Source organism: Aquarana catesbeiana, linkage group LG06, assembly GCF_042186555.1.
Source record: "Aquarana catesbeiana isolate 2022-GZ linkage group LG06, ASM4218655v1, whole genome shotgun sequence".
Taxonomy (NCBI): domain Eukaryota; kingdom Metazoa; phylum Chordata; class Amphibia; order Anura; family Ranidae; genus Aquarana; species Aquarana catesbeiana.
Window position 1 is genome coordinate 318,981,791 of NC_133329.1, and position 23,877 is coordinate 319,005,667.

Sequence of the window (23,877 nt, forward strand, 5' to 3'; positions counted from 1 at the left end):
ATGAGGGATGGAGAGGGGGAGAGAGGGGGAGAGAGAGGGAAATGACGGGACAGCAGCCCCAGATCCTACACAATAAAAATATGTGTATTCTAGAAAGTTTAACAATCAGCAGATAAAGATACTCCAAACACCTGGTGTTAGCACTTCAATCATCCTGGCACCATGGTTGTTATGGTGTCAGGATGATTGAAGCGCATTATTTCTATTATTATATTGTAATATAAATTAAAATCATTCAACTCACCATAATGCAGAATCAGTGGGATCCCTGAGCGTGTCACCAGCCACGTCGCCTGCCACCAGCCGTCCGTCCTTGCTTCAGATGTCCGAGCAGAGTCCGTCCTTGCATCAGATGTCCCCAGCGGAGCCCCCCCTCACACCAGGAGTCCCCGGCGGAGCCCCCCCTCACATCAGGAGTCCCCGGCGGAGCCCCCCCTCACATCAGGAGTCCCCGGCGGAGCCCCCCCTCACATCAGGAGTCCCCGGCGGAGCCCCCCCTCACATCAGGAGTCCCCGGCGGAGCTCCCCCTCACATCAGGTGTCCCCGGCGGAGCCCCCCCTCACATCAGGAGTCCCCGGTGGAGCCCCCCCCTCACATCAGGAGTCCCCGGCGGAGCCCCCCCTCACATCAGGAGTCCCCGGCGGAGCCCCCCCTCACATCAGGAGTCCCCAGCGGAGCTCCCCCTCACATCAGGTGTCCCCGGCGGAGCTCCCCCTCACATCAGGAGTCCCCAGTGCCCCCCCCCTCACATCAGGTGTCCCCAGTGCCCCCCCTCACATCAGGTGTCCCCAGTGCCCCCCCCCACTCACATCAGGAGTCCCCAGTGCCCCCCCACTCACATCAGGAGTCCCCAGTGCCCCCCCACTCACATCAGGAGTCCCCAGTGCCCCCCCACTCACATCAGGAGTCCCCAGTGCCCCCCCCCCCACTCACATCAGGAGTCCCCAGTGCCCCCCCCACTCACATCAGGTGTCCCCAGTGCCCCCCCCACTCACATCAGGTGTCCCCAGTGCCCCCCCTCACATCAGGTGTCCCCAGTCCCCCCCCCACTCACATCAGATGTCCCCAGTGCCCCCCCCTCACATCAGGTGTCCCCAGTGCCCCCCCCCTCACATCAGGTGTCCCCAGTGCCCCCCCCTCACATCAGGTGTCCCCAGTGCCCCCCCCCACTCACATCAGGTGTCCCCAGTGCCCCCCCCACTCACATCAGGTGTCCCCAGTGCCCCCCCTCACATCAGGTGTCCCCAGTGCCCCCCCCTCACATCAGGTGTCCCCAGTGCCCCCCCCACTCACATCAGGTGTCCCCAGTGCCCCCCCCCACTCACATCAGGTGTCCCCAGTGCCCCCCCCCACTCACATCAGGTGTCCCACAGCGGTGCGCGCGCTCCCCCCCCACCTAGAACCCCCGCCCCTTTCCATATCAGACTGGCAGCGGGGCGGGGGGTAGGCGGGCCGAGGCGGAGCGGGGCGAGGCGGAGCAGGGCGGGCCGAGGCGGAGCGGGGCAGGGGGTGGGCGGCGACGCAGAAGCTTCGTCTAGCCCCCCCCAGCCGTCTTCCTGAACTTCCACAAAATGGCGGCCGGCGGAGACAATGTCTCCGCCGGCCGCCGACCTCTAGCGGCGGTGGCAGTTTCAAGAACGGGAACCGGATTTTTCGGGACATTTCCCGGGACACCACAAATCCGGGAATGAAGTCCAAGTCCCGGGAATGTCCCGGGAAATCCGGGACAGTTGGCAGCTATGCAATTGTCATTCAACATGTGACAGTGCTGAAAGCTAAAAATTGGCCTGGGCAGGAAGGGGGTGAAAGTGCCCAGTGTTGAAGCTGTTAAAGATTTTCACTTTGCCCATTCAAGACAGAACATCTTTAAAGCTCACCACCCAACCCGCTTATTCTCAGCTACATCACGGTGCTTTCATGAGTGCTGCTACAAAAATTGTGGTGTACCTGCACTAGGTTTCTTCAGTAAGCCTTCATTGTTGCACTACCTGTCCATAAAACAATATGTATACTACAGGGTATACAGGGTAGAGTTATCTGTATACCCCTGTACCCCATCTCTAAAGTGAAGAATGCTGAAATGTATTCTGGAAAAATAAAGAGTAAGAGAAATTCTTACCTCCTTTTTTATTTGTTCTATAAAATCAAAGCACTCCGGGAAATAGGAAGTGATGTTAGTCTCAGGGAGATCAAGGATGGAAAGCTTCCTGTAAGTGAATTCATTTGGAAATACATTTTCCACACCATAGGCCACATTCAAAATATGGGTAACCTACATGATGATAAAAAATAATAATGTTAGTATTTAAAAAAAGGAACACCACCAAACTGAGGAAGGATTAGGTATTAATGTTTTACTGGGGAGCAAGTATGCAGCACTAAAACCATTAGCACCAAACTGAACTTTCAGTTTAAATCTCTCTACAAAGATCCAATACACCCCCTGAAGAGTCTGAACAATCAGCAAGGAGCATGAGATTTGCTGATAGCAGTGCCATAGGTTGGACTCAGCAAGGGGGCATGTCAGACCTCCACAGAGAGACCACTGCTTCCACACAGAGAGCACCAGTCCTTTTATGTAGCTGCTGGTAGGAAGCAGACTTTTTTTATTTAAGATGTAGTGGCTTTCCAAGGAAAAATTAAAGCGCTACTAAACCCAGGACCCTGCATTCACTATATTTGGTTTCCCACAGTACACAGAACATGCAAATGCAATTTTAGGAAATATAAACTGCTAAATACCTTTTTCTCATCAGCAGTTCAAGCAGTCTTGTGACTTCTGTCAGTGTTTGGTTAAAGCTTATGGGAGGAGTTTTCATTCTCCCTGATTGTCCTATGAGGCTGCAGGACCCCTGACCCCTGCCTGGACAGTGCTGATTGGAATATAAACAAAAAAGTCAGTGCTACTACCCATACATCACATAGAAAGCAGAGATCCCAGGTGCTCGATCCACAGTCGCTGGCTGAGTAGGTAAATGAGGAAAAGATGATCCGCACTCCGGTGATTGCTCTTAAGAAGTATAATATTTATTGACAAGCCACAGTGACCAAATGCAAATAAGAACAGTTGATGCGTTTCAGCCTCTAAGGCCTTAGTCATAACCACAGTGCTGATTGGCCCAGTGCACTCTCCCAAAAAAAAAACAAAAAAAAAAAAACTCTCTAGCAATACACACCAAACTGAGCATGTACAGCGTGTCCCATAGCCTCTGTAGTATCAGGAGATGGTTTGGGGACTGTGGGAGAAGGAGAGGATCAGAGAAAACAGGATCAAAAAGCCTTTTTACACAATGGAGGATTAACCCCTTAGGTTCCACAGTGAGTATAACAAGCATGCTTTACTGAATATACAAACTGATTTTACTGCTGTGGGTTTAGTAACACTTTAACTGTAGGACTTTGAAATCCTCTTGTTTTGATGTGCCGAAAAAGGAAAAATTGTATACTCACCTTTCCATAATTTTCCTTTCCTGGTCCATCTTCATGGCAGTACACACTGGGTTGTGACTCTGTCCCCACAACCTGATAGGACTGATTAGCTATAAGTTCTAAAGAGGAACCCACCGCAGCATTCTCCATATCTATCACCTCAAAGGGTGGGAATCTGTGTGCTGGCCCTGAAGATGCACTAAGATAGAAAAATTACGGAAAGGTGCGTATACAATTTTCCGTTTTCCTGTCACATTATAGCAGCACACACTGGGAAATAACTCGCCAAACAGGTGGGTGCTAGGAAGTATTGATTTATTAACAGGAAACAGAGGAATTAGCTTGAATAACTGCTTTTCCAAATTCTACAGTTGTCAACAGGAACCACTTTATAGTGTGACATAAACATGTTTCTGGAAGACCAAGTTGCAGCTTTATATATTGTTTCCGGAGATACCCTGCAATATACTGCCCATGAGGTTGCCACCGCCTTAGTAGAGTGATCCCTTCAGCCCTCAGGTATTGAGAGTTTCTGTACCGAATATGCCTTCTTGATGGTTTTAACCAGCCATGAAGCTATTGTGCGTAGTGAATGATGCCGCTTGACCTTTTCTTAAGCTGTGTGGGATCATTAGAAGACTGTCCATCTTTCTGAATGAGCTAGTAGCCCTCAGATACGAGCTAATGGTACTTTTGAGATCCAAAGGATGTGGTTCTGGTTGATCATTAAATAATGATGGTAGACTTATTTCTTGGTTGAAGTGGAATGAAGAGGCTACTTTAGGTATGAAGCGATCCGAGGGTCTTAGAACCACTCTATCTGGGTAAAAAAATCAGGTGGGGTTCCTTGATAATTAGTGCTTGCATCTCAGACACTCTTTCCGCTGAAGCTATGGCAATAAGGAAGGTTACTTTCAATGTAAATCCCATAAGGATATTGACTCCATAGAGTGAAATGGAGTATGTGACAATATTTTTAGGACTATGGCGAGATCCCATGCTGGAAATGTTGGCTTCCTGGGGGGCTTTATTTTTAGGCATGCCCTTAGAAATTGTAAGACAAGATGATCTAAAGCCCATTTAACACCTGTCATGGCAGATAAGGCAGAGACTTGTACCTTTAGGGCACTTGAACCTAGGCCTTTGTCCAGACCTGACTGAAGAAATTCAAGAATTTGTGATACTTCAGGTGACAGCAGACTCCATACCACCTTATGAAAACATCCTTGCCTTAGAAGCCTATGCCTCTCAATTTCCATGCCATCAGGTGTAGTTTCTCCACCACTGGGTGTAGAAACTGGTCCTGTGAGAGCAACCCCAGTGTTACTGGATGAGGCAATGGATCCTCTATGCTTAATTATAGAAGGGTTGTGAACCACAGTCTTCTTGGCCAGAAAGGTATTACTGCTATCACCGTGGATGTTGATCTTCTGAGTTTGGACAGAAATCTCGCGATCAGAGGTGCTGGGGGAAAGAGATACCGCAGCTGGAGATTCCAAGGCTGTGTAGGCAGTCTATCCCCCTATCCATCCAGTCTTGAACAGGTGAGGGAAAAAAGGAGAATGCTGCAGTGGGTTCCTCTTTAGAGCGTATAGCTAATCAGTCTTATCAGCTTGTGGGGGCAGAGTCACAACCCAGTGTATGCTGCCATGATGCGACAGGAAATATATTTAGCTGATTCAAACTGAAAATTCAATTCAGCTCTAAATCTACAGACAATTATGCCGCATACACACGGTCGGATTTTCCGACGGGGAAATGTTCGATGGGAAATTGCGACCATGTGTAGGCTTCATCAGACATTTTCCGTCGGAATTTCCGACAAACAAAATTTGAGATCTGGATCTCAAAATTTCCGACAACAAAATCTGTTGTCGTAAATTCTGATCGTGTGTACACAATTCTGACACACAAAGTTCCACGCATGCTCAGAATCAAGCAGAAGAGCCGCACTGGCTATTGAACTTCATTTTTTCTCGGCTCTTCATACGTGTTGTACGTCACCGCGTTCTTGATGATCAGAATTTTCGACAAGATTTGTGTGACCGTGTGTATGCAAGACAAGTTTGAGCCAACATCCGTCAGAAAAAAACATAGATTTTGTTGTCGGAATGTGCGATTGTGTGTACGCGGCATTAGTATTATCTTTAGTTGAAGCACATTGCGTGTTGTGTGACTCAAGAGAGACCATGACTGGTATTTTCCTTGGTATAAGAACGTGTGGAATTCAGAAAGTAAACAGGCTGAACAAAATGAGGGCTACAGTATTCAAAGAGATGTTTGTTTCTTCCAGAAGAGCACCCTAAAGGAAAATCAGACCTCCTTCTCAAAATGCTGCATTGTCTGACCCGGGAACAAGTATGCAGCCAGTGAAGTCAGAGTAAAATCAAAACTCCTGATCTACATACATGTTCTGAGCCAGTGATTTAGAAAGTTTTTAAGCGCAAAGCTTAGGATGGCAGCCAGGCGACATATATCTGTTCTAAATCAATACAAAAGTCATTAACCACCACATTATAATATACTGTATATATGTTGTTAAAGTGAAGAGGAAAAAAAAATGGTACCACCAACTGCTCCTTCATAATATTTCTTATTTTCAGGCTGTCATGCTAATCCAATGGGAGGCAGGCAGAAAGGAAGGCAGGCTAGAAGAGAGTATAGTTTTTGGGTCTTTCTGCTTACCAGGAAGATTGCCAGGTAAATTTAGAGTGCTCTCTGCCTACCAGGGAGAAGGATCTATTGATAGGGTCTGCTCATGGTGCTCAGGTGCAGCTCAGCTTGTCTGAATGTTTCACACTGGTGCAAAAGGGAGACATACTGGACAGTGGGAGGAAAAATGACAAGTGAGGGTACAGGTATTGTTACAGCCCTGGCTATTGGCAGTGGAAAATGCCTCATTGCATGCTGCATGACTGTATAAATACCAAGGGCACATGTGCTCGGGGTCTTCAGCTTGAAAATGCGGTCCCAGATGGAGGGGGCGCCTGCCCCTCCTCTGTAGAAGTTGCTATGCGGCCTAAGGTAGTCAACCTAAGGGCCTGAAAGTCTGGAAGGGAGACACCAGGAGAGATCTGATTCTGCCTACCATGAATACAGATCTGTGTCATGGGGCCTGTCCTGTGAGGGCCACCCCCTTCAGCTATGAGAGTCAGTGGACAGGTGTCAGTCAAGGGGATGCTAGTGTCCTAAAGATAAAGTAATTGCATCAAGTCAGCTGCTAGCGAGAGCAAGAAGACTTAATTCTTCCATACAAGTCGCGGTATGGTTAAAGCAGTGTGTCTGCTTCCACAAGTAATCTGGTTAGGCCAAATGAGAGTTGTCCTTATCTCATGTGAATAGTTCAGTTGGAGTATCCCACTATTCCCTTCTCCCATCCAAGTTCCACAATAAATATAAAAAAACAAATACCCTGGACTGTTTATTGCATAACGGGCAAACGGGAGTAAGGAGGGCTATGTGAAAAACCCCTACCAACTGTCTGCAGGTAATCAAAGAAAGGCCTAAGAAGTCAACACACAGCAAGCTCTAAGGGGACAGTGCTACACATATTACATCTCAGGCAGGACAAAACACACTGTGGCCTTAACTAATATTGCTCCTCTCTAATGTTCCCCCAATAAAGGGTTGCTTCTTGTGATGAAGGGTTTTTACTTTCCCTGGACTTGGGCTTAAGGCTGGGTTTACACTGCAGCACGCTCTGGCTCACAGCAGGAGTCCGGTGCGTTCCTATTCACCGTTTCAGATCCGATTTCAGCCTGAATTTTTGGCTGAATTCGGACCTGAAGCAGACCAGAAGACGCACAGGACTTCTGTGCAATTCGCACTGAAGCCGCTGCTGAGATGTGTGAACTGGCTCCATAGAGTCACACACAATTCACAGCTGCACCGGTCACAATCTCCTGCTATGCAAATTGGATGCGGGAAAACCCACATCCAATTACAACAGTGTGAACCTAGCCTTAAAGAGGAAGTAAACCCTGGCGGGTTTTACTTCCTCTTTATTTCCCTGCAAAGGTAAAGCGTAATGGGCTACTATGCATTGCATAGTAGCCCATTATGTGTCACTTATCTGACACCGAAGCCTGCGCTGTCGCTGTTGTCCCCACGAGCAGCGAGCGTCTATCTTCACCTCTCTTCCTTCCGTGGCCACAAAATCTGGCTCTGTGACTGGCTGGAATCACGTGACGTCACTCCTGCGCATGCTCACAGGAGCCACCAGTCATGGCATGACCCCTATTAGAAATGTGCCCTATTAAGCATGCGCCATAGTCATCGGCGCTTGCCTTTTTAGTAAATATCTCCTAAACGGTGGAGGTTTAGGAGATATTTCAAGCACCTACGGGTAAGCCTTAGTAAGCCTTAACTCCAGCCTTACTTTCAGTCTTCCACAGTTTTACTCACATTGTGCGTTAGAAGCTGCAACAAGTTATATAAAGCCCAAGAAGATATCCAGCGTCAACTGGCCTTCTGCAGCCTTACTGTCCCTGACCTGCCTCTTTTGATTCATTGGATTTCAGTTGTTTCAATCATGGAGGCTCAACATCACATATGGGTATTACTTAGGGTGGCCTGTAAAAGAAATTTTGATATTTGCATAACCCATCCCAGGAGCCAGCCCACTGCTTGCATCAAAGCAGTTTAAAGCCAGTCATAAATGGTGCAAATTTCTTTCCTGCAACCATGGGTTGCAGGAAAGAAATTCCCATGATTCCCCCATCAACACAGGCAGTGCTGACAGGGCAATCAGTAATTGTCTTCTCCCCGTGGGGGTGGGTGGGGGAAGCCGGGAGAAGACAGTGATTATTGTTAGCGGCTATAGCAGCCACAAGTGATAATTGCAAGAGAATCTGGTAGGCTGGTTGTACCCAAGTTGATCGATCGAACAACTTGGTACATTCAGCCTGCCCATTAACAGCTCAAAACTCAACCGGTTCCTGCTGAAGCAGCCGAGATTTAAACCGCGTATTGACCAGCCTTACTTACCTGATCCTCTGCTCCTTCAGGCTCCTCAACAACACTAATTCAGTCCCTGAAGCCTATTCTCCCCTACATTCCAGTGGTTGGATGCCTCTGACGTCATCAAGACCGATGCAAGGACAATAGCTCAGCATTAGACATAGAAACGCCAAAGGGGACAGTCTACTACCGGAGTGTAAGGGAGTACTGTTTGCCAAATAAATGGAGGATCGGGTAAGAAAAACAGGTTTTACTGTTCCCTAGACTAAACTGCCATTTAACCCTTGAAGTAGGGCACAGCCCCATTGCAGTGGAGGGATTTATATCGTTCCTAGAGTTGGGCTTTAACAGCTCTTGAGATAGATTGTATTTTTTTTTATATCACCAGGCTCTCAACTTTATAAAGTAGAAAGAAATGGGGGGGGGGGGGGGTGTTACTTAAACTGGAGCATGCTAAATCTGCTGCAGCTCTACATAGAAACCAATCAGCTTCCAGGTTTCATTGCCAAAGCTTAAATGAATAAGCTGAAGCTAGAAGCTGATTGGCTACCATGCACAGCTTCACCAGACTGAGTGGCTGAGTGCTCCAGTTTTAGTAAATCTCCTCCACAGCAGGGGCGGATCAAGGGGGGGGGGCAACAGGGTAATTGCTCCCCCCGAGAAAATAATGAGCAGGTGAGCCGGCGGGTGACTGAGCAGGCCGGCGTGTGAGCGAGCGGATGGGCAGGCTGGTGAGAAGGCCAGTGAGTGAGCAATCATGCTGGCGGGTAGTCAGGCTGGTGAGCGGGCTGGCGTGTGACTGAGCGAACAGGCAGGTGTTCTGTCAGGAAGCCGCTACTCATCTGAAAATGCATCTGAAGGGACGCTGCGTTGCGGCCATCTTGGTACACCCGCACTCGTCCACAGTTTTAACAGTAAACTCAACTTATATTTCACTTAATAAGCTGAGTTTACTTTTAAAAATAACTGTGAAAAGCAAGACTCTGGTGGGTGTATAAAGATGTCCACTTGCTGACTTCTAACTCTAGGCTTACTGCAGACAAGTGGGGGTGTGCCAAGATGGCCGCAATGCAACATCACTTTGGTTGCATATTCTGATGAGTAGCGGCTTTCTGACATCATCTCTCACCCTGCATCACCGCAGCTCAGCTTCTAACAGAACACAGCCATCACTGTGCAGGCGCGGGCAGCGTCCCGCCCTCACTCTGGGACACAGCCACTGGCAAGTGACAATCCGCATCTTGTGGCAGGCGACATTGGCAAGTGACAAATAACATTTGGTGGCAGGGGATGTGGCAAGTGACATGGCAAGTGACAATCCGCATTTGGTGGCAGCCAACGGTGGCAAGTGACATGTCGCATCTGGTGGCCGGCGACAGTAGCAAGTGACACACTCAGGGCTCCCACTGATTCTGCATTATGGTGAGTTGAACTATTTAATTTCATATTACAATGTAATAATAGAAATAATGCGCTTCAATTGTCCTGACACCATATCAACCATGGCGCTGCGATGATTGAAGCGCCAACACCAGCCATTGCCCCCACAAATTGCCCGCAAAATTTTCTGGCGGTGCCCCTCCCGAGACTAGACTCTGGATCCGCCCCTGCTCTACGGTGTAGATAATATGGGAACTCCCAGAGAGGGAGTTGATGCTGGGAACATGACCTTGATAATAACCTGAATGCACATGCTGAAAAAGGACTGTTTCATAAAATCCAGTAAACTGATACAGACAATCCAGTTCAGTATTGAGCTGTTGCAGAGCTTTGGATCCACATTTTTTATGCTGTATACAGTCGGTGCACTGGAGCACCCAATAAATGTGAGTGTGATACATGTGATTTTAATAAATATACGGCTCTTAACCACTTCAGCCCTGGACCATTTGGCTGGCCAAAGACCAGAGCACTTTTTGTGATTCGGCACTGCGTCACTTTAACTGACAATTGCGCAGTCGTGCGACGTTTATCCCAAACAAAATTGACGTCCTTTATTTCCCACAAATAGAGCTTTCTTTTGGTGGTATTTGATCACCTCTGCGGATTTTGTTTTTTGCGCTATAAACAAAAAAAGAGCGATAATTTTGAAATAAAAGCAATATTTTTTACTTTTTGCTATAATAAATATCCCCAAAAAATATATAAAAAAACATTTTTTTTTCCTCAGTTTAGGCCAATGTGTATTCTTCTACATATTTTTGATAAAAAAAAAAAAAATTGCAATAAGCATTTATTGATACGTTTGCGCAAAAGTTATAGTGTCTAAAAAATAGGTCATAGATTTATAGCATTTTTATTACTATTTTTTTTTTACTAGTAATGGCGACGATCTGCGATTTTTATCGTGATTGCGAGATTATGGCAGACACTTTTGGCACTATTTTGGGACCATTCACATTTATACACATTTATAGTTAACCACTAGGGGGCTAGGAAGGGGTTAAGTGTGTCCTAGGGAGTGATTCTAACTGTAGGGGACGTGGCTACGAGTGACACGTCACTGATCGCTGCTCCTGATGAGAGGGAACAGACGATCAGTGACATGTCACTAGGAAGAACGGGGAGATGTTGTGTTTACACTGACAGCTCCCAGGTCCCGCGGGCACGATCATGGAGCTCACAGCACGTGGGTGCTGCCAGCAGCGCACACGTGACCACACGGCAGCAAATTTAAAAGGGACGTATCTCTACATGCGGTGGTCGGCATGTGGTTAAAGATATAAGCACCATTTGGAGCTCCTCTTTTTGATATTTATATCGAGCCGCAAGTGACATACATTGACAGGACGGGAAGGAGGAAGATTCACTCTATTAGTCCTAGGTGACTAAAAAGCTGATATTGACCAAACTTAAGTGTGAGGTCACATTATTTGAGGTGAGCATACACCTAATGGGGGACCACTCAAGTGAAACATCTTAAGCACAATTTTTTGAGGATCTGTGAAGATAAAAGGAAGTTTTACATTAAACTTTTTGTTACTGGAGCACCTGTTCTTTTTTATGGATTTGGACTATATGTAGAGGCACATTGAACCTGGGCTCACACTGTAGCGATGCGGGAACCAGTGTGATTCCTGCGCCGGTTCCCACATAGCATCTCTCTCCTGCAGGCAGTTCACACTGCCCTCTGCGAACTGCTGCGGGCGTCAATACAATGTTAGTCTAGGTTCGCACTGACTGTTCAACTGAACTAGCACAATTTCATTCCCGCATGTCAGTCCTGACTTTGGGGGCGATTTCAGAGACATCTCTGCGAGTTTCTGCACAGATGTCTATTGAAATCGCACCCCGAAGTCGCCGAAAGTAGTACAGAAACTACTGTTGGGAATCGTTGTGGTGCCTCAAATGCAGCGTCGCACCGATTCAGACGGTGCCATTGCCGGCAATAGCCTAGCTCTGAGGAAGGGGGTACACCCCTGAAACGCATCAGCCTTACCCTTTTATGGTCCCACACAAGTCCATGTGTGATTTTTATGGCTAAATTGAGAGTTGTGTTTTGTGAGTGCCCACTTTTTATGGATTTTATTATTCATTAAATTGTCATTGGTAATGCACTAGGTGTGCATGCCTTCCATTTTGGCGTTTTAATAAACTATTAATGCATACAAGGATTACACAAGCAGTGCACCACTGATCCTAAAGCTGAACTCCCAGCAGTTATAAAGGACACAAATATTGCACCTCTGTATTCATTAATACATCAATAAGGCCAGGTTCACACTTGTGTAATGCAGGAACCTCATGCGATTTTGAACAGGAACCGCACCACAGTCCTGTACAAATCACATGCTATTCATCAGCAGTGCGACTTGAGCCATCATTCTGTATGGGTTTAATCACACGGCATCTGCACCAAAATCACACAGGACTCTTTTTTGGCCGCACCAGATTTGAACCGCATGGGTGTTCGCACCCATGTGATTCGATTTTGCAAATGGCACTGCGTTTTGCGAACCGATTTCGTGGTGTCGTTAACATACCCACCCGCAGCAGTTTCGGCTTGAACGGGTTGCAGTTTTGACAGAATTCGTTGTGAATTCCGCATCGCAACAGTGTGAACCAGCACTTAGGCCGATGTCACACAAGTGACCTGGATGCTGGTAACAAATCGCAAACATCAGAATCCTTAAGAGACTGCCAGCCATTTGCTATGCAATCTCTTCCTCACTAGTTCAGATAGCAAGATGTCAGTATCCCCCTTACCCCCCCCCCCCCCACACACACACACACACACACACACACACACACACTAACAATGGAGATTCAATAGCGCTTGTGAACATCCAGGGGGCGATTGCACTGATATAAATGGATGACTCTCCCATGTGACTCTGCTGCTGGTGATGGCTCACTAGCAGCAGAATTGCCTATGTGACATGAGCCTATTTGGAACCAGTAAAAGTATATTAACCACTTCAGCCCCGGAAGATTTTACCCCCTTCCTGACCAGAGCACTTTTTACATTTGGCACTGCATTGCTGTAACTGACAATTGCGCGGTCATGCAATGCTGTACCCAAACTAAATTTGCTTTCTTTTTTTTCCCACAAATGGAGCTATCTTTTGGTGGTATATGATCACCTCTGCCGTTTTTATTTTTTGCGCTATAAACAAAAAAAGAGCAACAATTTTGAAAAAAAAAAACAAAATATTTTTTACTTTTTGCTATAATAAATATCCCCAAAATAAAAAAATTCTTCATCAGTTTAGGCCAATATGTGTTCTTCCACATACTTTTGGTAAAAAAAAAAAAAAAAAAAATCGCAATTAGCGTGTTTTAATTTGTTTGTGCAAAATGTATAGCATCTACAAACTATGGGAAAGGTTTATGGTATTTTTATGCCATTTTTATTATTATTATTATATATTTTTTTTTTACTAGTAATGGCAGTGATATGCGATTTTTAGCAGTACTGCGGACAGATCGGACACTTTTGACACATTTTTGGGACCATTGACATTTATACAGCAATCAGTGCTATAAATATGCACTGATTGCTGTGTAAATGTCACTGGCAGGGAAGGGGTTAACACTAGGGGGTGATCAAGGGGTTAAATGTGTGTTCCCTCAGTGTGTTCTAACTGTATGGGGATAGGACTGAGTAAGAGAGAAGACATATCGCTGTTCCTACTTACTAGGAACAAACAACATGTCTCCTCTCCTCTGACAGCACAGGGATTTGTGTGTTTACACACACAACTCCCAATGCTGGCGCTCGTGCACGTGATCCCACGTGGCCGGCGGCAATCCCCTCTGGTGGCCGAAAAGGGGAAGGATGTAACCATACGGGGTTTCGCCCAGGAGAGCCATTCTGCTGCAGTATATCCGCATGAACCGGTCGGGAACCGGTTAATTTGACATGATAGCAGCCTCTTGTAGTCCCTGTACAGCAGAGCTAAAGGAAAATCAAGAAGAAGCAGCACAAGAAGCCAGTCAGGTGTGTTGCAGTGCAAAAAGCATGCTGATAGAAGGCGAGAGCAGAATGATGGAGAGATGAGCTCATCAGTGTGCTGCTTCTTCTTTTAAGGCTGCTATACACACACTGAAAATCAGCCAATTCCAAATTACTGTCTGTGTCTACTGGTTGTTAAATCGGCTTCTGTTGAACAGTCCTGCTGGAAAACCATCAGCTCTTGCAGTCAATCATGGTTGCAACACTGATATGTGTATTCTGAAAGGGGGGGGGGGGGGGAGTCCTCACTGTCAAAATACAATATGGCAGCGTGAAAACCCCTGCATGCACATCACTTGTGTGGATGCAGGGATCCATTACTTTTTTCGTCCATACCACTGGTTGAACGTAAAAAAAAAACTGTCCGCATATATACCCACCTTTACTACCTAGTCACAGGATGGGGAGGGAATCTGTTATTGAAAGTGAAACAGCAGCAGATAAAAAATTAGGTCTCTTGCTCTGCCAGGAATACCATATACCATAGTTTGGAGACAACTATAACTTTCACGCAAACCAATCAATATACACTTATTGGGATTCTTTTTACCAAAGACATGTAGAAGAATACATTTTGGCCAAAATTTATATAAAAAAAATTAAGTTTTATTTTTATTTCTTTATTGGATATGTTTTATGGCAAAAAGTAAAAAATATTGGGTTTGTTTTTCAAAATTTTCAGTCTTTTTTTTGTTTATATTGCAAAAAAAAAAAATTAAATAAATAAAATGAAAAGCTCTATTTGTGTAAAAAAAAATTATATAAATTTAATTTGGGTACCCATGTAATTACAAGTTAAAGTAGTGCAGTGCTGAATAGCAAAAAATGGCCTAGTCATGAAGGGGGTAAAATCTTTCAGAGCTCAGGTGGTTAACTGACAATTTTGGTAATGTTACATGGATTCATACGCTTCATACATACTGGATTCATACGATTCATACATACTGTATATAATAACTACACAATAAATGGTATGAAATAATAAAAGAATCCTTTTAGTTTGTAAATACTAAATGACAACATCTAATGTATTCATAAAGAATATGTCATTTTCATTACATTCAACTCTATGTTTTAGGGCTGGTTCACACTGGAACTTGTGTGGTCGCATTGCGCATGTTACTGTGTGGTCCTTTGCATTCTGATTTTGACAGCTCATTCTTTTGAATGGGCTGCCAAACGCACAGAACCAAGCAAAAATGAGGTCAAGCATTACTGCGGCAACATGCGGTTTGGTAGATTCGCTGTGTTTGCGAGATGCATATAGGGTGCCATTAGTTCACGTTAGTACACGGAACGCACCTTTCCCTCACCACGTTCCGGTGTGAATGAGCTCTAATGCCCCGTGCACACAGTCGGATTTTCCAACGAAAAATGTTCGATGGGAGCTTGTTGTTGGAAATTCCCACTGTGTGTAGACTCCATCGCACATTTTCCATCGGAATTTCCATCACACAAAATTTAGATCGTGTGTACACAATTCCGACGCACAAAGTTCCAAGCATGCTCGGAATCAAGGAGAAGAGTCGCACTGGCTATTGAACTTCATTTTTCTCGGCTCGTCATACGTGTTGTACGTCAACGCGTTCTTGACGTTCGGAATTTCCGACAAGATTTGTGTGACCGTGTGTATGCAAGACAAGATTGAGCCAACATCTATCGGAAAAAATCCATGGATTTTGTTGTCAGAATGTCTGATCGTGTGTACGCGGCATTAGAGTTTCTCTTTTTTCTCAAAGTATCCAAATTAAATTTGTTATGGCGCTAAAAAAGTTAATTGTTACCTTATACTTTTTTAGTACATCCAGGTCCTGTGCAATATCTTGTGAACCTAAAATAAAATGACATAAAATGCATAAGAAAGCCTTAGTTATAAAAGGTCATTTAATTTAATTTGCTGTTCATTCTCTATATGTTAATTTAAAGTAAGCATTTTACTGTAGCTACTATTACATGTTGGCCCACTTTATCTTCCAGGTGTTTGCCAACAGTACTGGCAACAGAACCATCACTGACTGTCATATAAGGTAGCACATTGTGCAGAGCTACTGACATATGAAACCCTCATCAATAATTCTGACCGGCCAGTAAAGACTAGAAAACTGACATCACAATTCCTACCTAGGCTAATGGCACATAGTCATTCTTGAATCACTGATCACTAATTCAGAGATTTTAGGAATTACATCATACAAAGTTTAAGGCATAAGTCGAAACTCACCCAACTTGGGACTAAGTCATCTGAACAATGATCTTATTAATAATAATAATTGTAGCACCCTCTAGTTAGGTAGGTGCTAGAGTGAGTATTTTCTGGAAGAAGAGTAGGAAAATTTAGGCAGGCCTAGCTGATGGCTAGGCCTGTTTGTATTCATTCTGGACTGGGAGTGGCTCGGGGTAGCAGCTGGTGACTCACAGGCAGCATCACTGGGACCTCCCTCTTCTTTCTAGAGTCTGCTAGAAAGATCTGGAAGAAGAAGAGGAGGAGAGGTGGCGCTGTCTGGGGTATCTTGGGGAGCCCTGACTAATCCCCAATCTGGATTGGCAGGGGGCAGACATCCTCAAATACCTAGTGTCAGCCCAGCTGGGCAGGAGTTGTCGGGTGGAAAAGCTATAGTTAGAGAGTGCGGAGGCTATCAGGGCCCGCGGGGAGCTCCCCAGTCTGGGGGGGGTGAACCTGGGCCCAGGTGCATCCAGGAGAAGTGAAGAGATCCGGGAAGGAGAGGCACATGAGAGAGCAAGGAAAGGACAGCGGGAGAGAGCACTTCTAAGAGTCTCCAGGGAGGAAAACTGGTCGCAGCCAGGAGGGCTGGTGAGTGAGCACAATCGGGAGGACTAGGGAGGCAAGCATGAGAGAACTGAGAGATTGCAGTTTGAGATGTGTGCAGAACCAAAAGAGAGGACTGTGGGAAGGGCAGTGGAAAGAGGTCTTTCCACTACAGGCAGGACCTGGAAAGTGCTATCTGGGAGTGGTAGCTGAATAGAGGTTATCTAGCACCTGAGCTATTATACACCACAGAAGCCTGAGGTCCCTGTCCGCAAAAGGCAGTTCACTGAGGCCTAACTGAAGTAGTGTCAGGCCTAAACATGTGGTGCTAGCTAGTCTGGAGGAGTAACGGTCTGCAACAAGTGAAGTGCTGGAGGAGTAAAGTTATGCAGCAAGTGAAGTGCTGGAGGAGTGAAGGAAAGGAGGTCTTAAGCAAGTGTTTGTGCTGGAGATAAGACTGGACTGTATATACTGGAGTGTATATAAAAGTCCCAAGCAAGTTGTGTTGAATCATTCTGGGCATCCCATAACTATCCTTTACCCATCCAAGTTCAATCCCCTCAATAAAAACAAAATAAAAAAAAAAACAAAGCAGATGGACTGTTCTATGTCTCTGAATGACTGTGAGATGGAGGTCTGGCTGGGCAGGGTGACAGGTGAACCACTACATTTAGCAACCCCAACGGGGGCATGGCTGCATAATGAATGGATGTTCTATACACAGTATTGATTGGGGTTGATTCTTGTAAAGGAAATAAAGTGTTACTAAACCCACAGCAGTAAAATCAGTCTGTATATGCAGTAAAGCATGCTTGTTATACTGGGGTAGTGATGGCGAACCTTGGCACCCCAGATGTTTTGGAACTACATTTCCCATATTGCTCATGCACCCTGCAGTGTGGTTGAGCATCATGGGAAATGTAGTTCCAAAACATCTTGGGTGCCAAGGTTCGCCATCACTGTACTAGGGTAACCAGATATCCCCGGTTTCCGGGGACAGTACCCAAACTGAGGACACTGTCCCCGGACAAAGTCTGTCCCCGGTTTTGTTCCCGGCAGGGGCGGCGCCAGGTGGTTGCTTGGGAGTGCTTAAGTACCCCCAAAAATTCTTTAAACACCCTCATAGCACCCCCAAAATTCAAATGTCACTACTTGCATATGTCACAATTTTTTTTGTCCCTGCACATCCTCTATTGATGCCAGAAGGCTGGGGACTCTCTTTTTCCTGTGGAGGGATACAGTTGCTCTGTATCCCTCCACAGGAAAATGTATAAGCCGATAATCTTTGGTTAGACCCAGCAGCCTGATTTCAGAGGCGAATTGATATACAGCCTCTCTGCTGCTTCCTCAGCTAATAAGAAAGCCCCCGCCCCCTTCCTTGGCCCGCCTGATTTGACCTCTAGGCTAAGCTGTATCAGGGGGAGGTTCTGGCAGATCGATAGGAGGGGGACAGGATAGGAGTGGAGAAAACACAGCCTGCTATGAAGGATGGACTACAAGAGGCAGACAGATCATTTCTCAGCCTCCGCAGTGAGCCCATGAGTCTAAAGAAACAGCTTCTGCCAGCAATGAGAGAGCAGAGGCTGTTTCCACAGTGTGTGATACAGAAAGCTAGAAGAGCAGCACCCAGACAAGATGTCTGTGTGTTCTATCCCTCCATCTATCCCTCTCATCCATCAATCCCTCCTTCCATCCATCCCTCCCTCCCTCCATCCATCCATCCCTTTCTCCAACCATCCCTTGCTCCATCCATCTATCCCTCCCTCCATCCAGGCCATCAGGCCAGGGCTCTTGCACACAGGTGGTTGAGCCCATTCAGTGTAATTGCAGCTCAGGTGCCGTATACAGCCCGTTCATTGACATGCATAGTTGTGTGCTGCTGTATTACTTTATACCAGTGATATGCAATTAGCGGACCTCCAGCTGTTGCAGAACTACAAGTCCCATGAGGCATAGCAAGACTCTGACAGCCACAAGCATGACATCCAGAAGCAAAGGCATGGCAAAGGCATGCTGGGACTTGTAGTTTTGCAACAGCTGGATGTCCACTAGTTGCATATCCATGCTCTATACAGTGATCAAAAACATGAGTACAGCAGCGTACACCTATTCATGTCAGTGACGGACTGTACATTGTACCTGGGCTGCAATTACACTGAATGACCTCAGCCACCTGTGTGCAAGAGCCTTGAATCTCAATAAAAGTAATGTGAACTTTCTCTCTGTACTATCTCTATTTTCTCATCTTAGTGTAAATTATATCCCATATTGAGTTTGGTGGTCAGTACCATCACCAAATGCAATCTTTTCAAAAGAATCAGCTAATTCGCAACTCCGCACTCTACGTAGTGCATGCCTGAATGCTACAATCTGTACATAGCACGCTCCTGAACCCTGCACTGTGTACGTAGCACACTTCTGAACCCTGCACTCTGTACGTAGCACACTCCTGAACCCTGCACTGTGTACGTAGCACACTCCTGATCTCTGCACTGTGTACGTAGCACACTCCTGATCTCTGCACTGTGTACGTAGCACACTCCTGATCTCTGCACTGTGTACGTAGCACACTCCTGATCTCTGCACTGTGTACGTAGCACACTCCTGATCTCTGCACTGTGTACGTACAACACTCCTGATCTCTGCACTGTGTACGTACAACACTCCTGATCTCTGCACTGTGTACGTACAACACTCCTGATCTCTGCACTGTGTACGTACAACACTCCTGATCTCTGCACTGTGTACGTAGCACACTCCTGATCTCTGCACTGTGTACGTAGCGCACTCCTGATCTCTGCACTGTGTACGTAGCGCACTCCTGATCTCTGCACTGTGTACGTAGCGCACTCCTGATCTCTGCACTGTGTACGTAGCGCACTCCTGATCTCTGCACTGTGTATGTAGCACACTCCTGATCTCTGCACTGTGTACGTAGCACACTCCTGATCTCTGCACTGTGTACGTAGCACACTCCTGATCTCTGCACTGTGTACGTAGCACACTCCTGATCTCTGCACTGTGTACGTAGCACACTCCTGATCTCTGCACTGTGTACGTAGCACACTCCTGATCTCTGCACTGTGTACGTAGCACACTCCTGATCTCTGCACTGTGTACGTACAACACTCCTGATCTCTGCACTGTGTACGTAGCACACTCCTGATCTCTGCACTGTGTACGTAGCACACTCTTGATCTCTGCACTGTGTACGTAGCGCACTCCTGATCTCTGCACTGTGTACGTAGCACACTGCTGATCTCTGCACTGTGTACGTAGCACACTCCTGATCTCTGCACTGTGTACGTGTCAGGGCTGGGCTCAGCCCTTCCTCCTCTGAGCTGGTCACTCAGCTGTCAACTAATTGCCAACTCATATCTCTCCGCAGTGACTCACCTGTTGATGATATCCTGCCTACTTAAGCCGTCCAGCCCAGATGATCTCTGCCTTCGCTGGTCAACATCAGAGACCATCTCCTGCGTTCCTGTTAAAGACTTGCTTGGCTGACATTCCTTCTGGCTCCAGATCCTGCTTGCTGTTCCACTATGCTGATCCCTGGCTCCCCGACTTTCTGGCTTGTCTGACTCTCCGTTCCGGTTACCGAACTTTGGCTATGTTTTGACTACGTTTGTTCTATTTACTTTTATTATTAAACAAGTGTGATTTAACTGTACTTCTGTCTCCATTCATGGTTTCTGACAGTACGTAGCGCACTCTTGATCTCTGCCCGGCGTACGTAGCGCACTCCTGATCTCTGCGCGGCGTACGTAGCGCACTCCTGATCTCTGCGCGGCGTACGTAGCGCACTCCTGATCTCTGTGCGGCGTACGTAGCGCACTCCTGATCTCTGCGCGGCGTACGTAGCAAACTCCTGATCTCTGCGCGGCGTACGTAGCGCACTCCTGATCTCTGAGCGGCGTACGTAGCGCACTCTTGATCTCTGAGCGGCGTACGTAGCGCACTCCTGATCTCTGAGCGGCGTACGTAGCGCACTCCTGAACTCTGCGCGGCGTACGTAGCGCACTCCTGATCTCTACACGCCGTATGTAGCGCAGTCCTGATCTCTGCACGCCGTACGTAGCGCAGTCCTGATCTCTGCACCGTGTACGTAGTGCATTCCTGATCTCTGCACCATATACGTAGCGTACTATTGAACCCTGCACTCTGTATATAACGCACCCTTGAATTCTGCACTCTTAATGTTGTGCACGCCTAAACTCTGTACATAGGGCACCCCTGAACTCTGCACATCGTGCACCCCTGAACTCTGCACTCCGTACATCGCGCACCCCTGAACTCTGCACATCGTGCACCCCTGAACTCTGCACTCTGTACATCGCGCACCCCTGAACTCTGCACATACACTGCATATATCAATTTGCCAATAAAAAAAAAATATGTCCCCGGATTTCATTTTAAAAATCTGGTCACCTTATGTTATACTCACTGTGGAACCTAAGGGGTTAATCCTGCGCATTGGATAGAAAGGCTGTTTGATCCTGTCTTGTCTGATCCTCCCCTTCTTCTATAGTCCCCAATCCATCTCTTGACAATTCAGAGCCTTGGGGCACTCTGCACATGCTCAGTTTGGTGTGTATTCCTAGAGAGGTTTTTTTTTCTTGGCAGGGTGCATGTGATTAGGGCCAATCAGCATTGTCCAGACAGAGGGTCAGGAGTCATGCAGCCTCGTAGGACAGTCAAAGTATAAAAGGCTGTTTGATCCTGTCTTGTCTGATCCTCCCCTTCTTCTATAGTCCCCAATCCATCTCTTGAGAATTCAGAGCCTTGGGGCACTCTGCACATGCTCAGTTTGGTGTGTATTCCTAGAGAGGTTTTTTTTTTCTTGGCAGGGTGCATGTGATTAGGGCCAATCAGCATTGTCCAGACAGAGGGTCAGGAGTCATGCAGCCTCGTAGGACAGTCAAAGTATAATGAAAGTATAATGAAAACTTCTCTTACAAGTGCTTGGCCGGACACTGATAGAAGTCACAAGACTACTATATACTGCTGATGAGAAAAGGTATTTAGCAGTTTATATTTACTAAAAATATTGCATTTCCGTATTCTGTAGGAGACCAAATATAGTGAATGCAGGGTCCTGGGTTTAGTAACACTTTAAAGCTTGTGGGTCAGCATAGGTCAGCCATCTAGTATTGTCAGAAGATCTCAAAAATAGCAGCATTTGTTAATCCTTCACGACACTTTAACCTCAGATATTTGGCCATCCAAGGTGCCAGGTACGAGTGCTACAGACAGATGATGACTACCCATCTCATGTTGGGGACACTGAAAACGATGTTATGTATATACCCAACAAATAAGCCATCAAACAAACTGCTCCTTCCAACATGCATAGCTCCCAATTGTCCCTGATTTTGAGGGAATGCCCCTGATTTGGAACAAAGTTCCTCTGTCCCTCTTTCCTCCTCATCTGTCCCGCAGTTTGGTCTGATCTATAAACTGTACTTTGACATGCATTAAGACGCACTTTATGTGTGTTTTTGAATTAGGAATTTGGAGTAGACAGGATTAACAACTGTTGACAAAGGCTTGTTAATACCTTTTTGCCAACACTTCAAATGCATTTGTGTTTTGATGCATTGCTATTGACTTTCATGCCAACACGCAGAAAACTGGACATGTGATATTTTTTCAAAGCACAATACAATGCAATCATGAGATAGAAACAGACGTTTTTTTGTTTTTTTTCTTTTTGTGCAAACGTTGGACAAATGCATTTTAGTGTGTTAAAACACAACAGTGTAAAAGAGCCCTCAAGCTAGAAAGGTCAGTCCACTTACGTCTGATATTACAGTCTTTGGTAGCTGCTACACAGCTAAACTACTAGACAGAAGATAGTTAAACTACTGCCTATAAGCGTCATAGGGTGCACTTACACTGGCAGTTTTAACTGTGTCTTGGCACAGTTCACCCCCACAGTTCAGCCCCTAACAGGGCTGCTGTTAGAAACCATGGGGCCCCATACAGACAACCTGGTACGGGGCACCCCATACAGCCAATGCTTCAGTTATGAATGAACACAGTGAGTGATCGGTACCGACCACTTTGGGGAGGGCGCAATTACTAGAACCAGTCCCTTTTTTGGCTCTCTCTGCAGCAGATGAAAGCCAACGGGAGGGAGAGGAGAAGAGGCTGCTGTAGAGAGCCATACAGGGAATTGGTTCCAGTAATTACCCCCCTGCCGCACCGATCACTCTCCCTGCCCACATCCGATTCACCCTTCTGCTTGTGCCCAGGACCACTTGGAAAGGGTGGTCCTGGGAATGGTTCACTTGTGGTCCGATACGGTTAGCTTCAGTGTTAGCGCAAACCGTGCCGAAGCATCATAGATCATCAAGCATGGAAGTAGGGATCACTGTGGTATGGTTGGCAGAGGTGATCATCTAAGCGTGCCCAGAAACACTTGCCTATAGCCCCATGTGAGTGCAGACCAGCAAGGCAGTTGGGACAATCCTACTAACTCATGGTTCAGTTGAGCCATACACAGTATAAGTGCATCCTTATATTCCTTAGGGACTCCAATGGTGAGATCTTTGCACTTGAGTTCCCAGGTCTGCACACCTGTTGTGGCTAATATTAGGAGGGTCACATTCTTCCTCTCGGACTTCTTTTTTTAAGCATGTAAACATTGTCACAAGAGGCACTGAAACATGCAAAAGTGGGTATGAATAGAGCCAGGTATTACGGCAGAAACATCTGACAAATAAGAAGTCAGCGGTAAAAACCCATTACACCGGGTTCCACTTTAATATCACTTTTGGGTGGATTCATCCTTTAAAAATTACAATTGTTTACTTTTAGGTTTCTGATACAGAAAAAAAAAGACTATCATCAAATGTACACAATTTCACACTTACCCAACAATAGCCAGGGCTTTATGACCCCCACCTGCAAGTCCATGCTAAGGTCCTGCACATATCCACAGGCTGGTCCGCCATGTTGCTCTGGGTCATCCACAACATGTACCAGGGAATCTTTCCATGTCTCTATGATTCTCTTTCCTGATAATGTTGTAACGCGAGTGCATTGTTTCTTGAGTCTGTTTTTAGAGAATCCTTTAATCTCATCACCCAGTGAGTGCATCACATGAGCATTCGCTCTACAATGTGCAGCCAGAGACGTGTAGTGACAGCAGACAATGCACTCAGATACCAAGCTCACATCTGATCCCTTCCTAGAGCTGGGTGTTCATTCAAGTCTTCCTGCATGACATAACAGAAGCCTTGTCATTGGGTATTCTCTTCA

At 46.3% G+C, this 23,877-nt stretch overlaps 1 protein-coding gene across 1 annotated transcript in view; it reads right to left on the reverse strand.

Annotated features, from left to right (window-relative positions):
* Nucleotides 1-23,877, reverse strand: part of DUSP19 (dual specificity phosphatase 19) — a 36,026-nt gene extending 12,149 nt beyond the window's left edge. The window contains exons 1-3 of the mRNA XM_073633730.1: nucleotides 23,490-23,877; nucleotides 15,629-15,675; nucleotides 2,121-2,273 (exon numbers count right to left, since the gene is read on the reverse strand). Coding sequence (XP_073489831.1) covers nucleotides 2,121-2,273; nucleotides 15,629-15,675; nucleotides 23,490-23,715 — 426 coding nt within the window. The 5' untranslated portion in view covers nucleotides 23,716-23,877. The remainder of the gene's footprint in view (nucleotides 1-2,120; nucleotides 2,274-15,628; nucleotides 15,676-23,489) is intronic.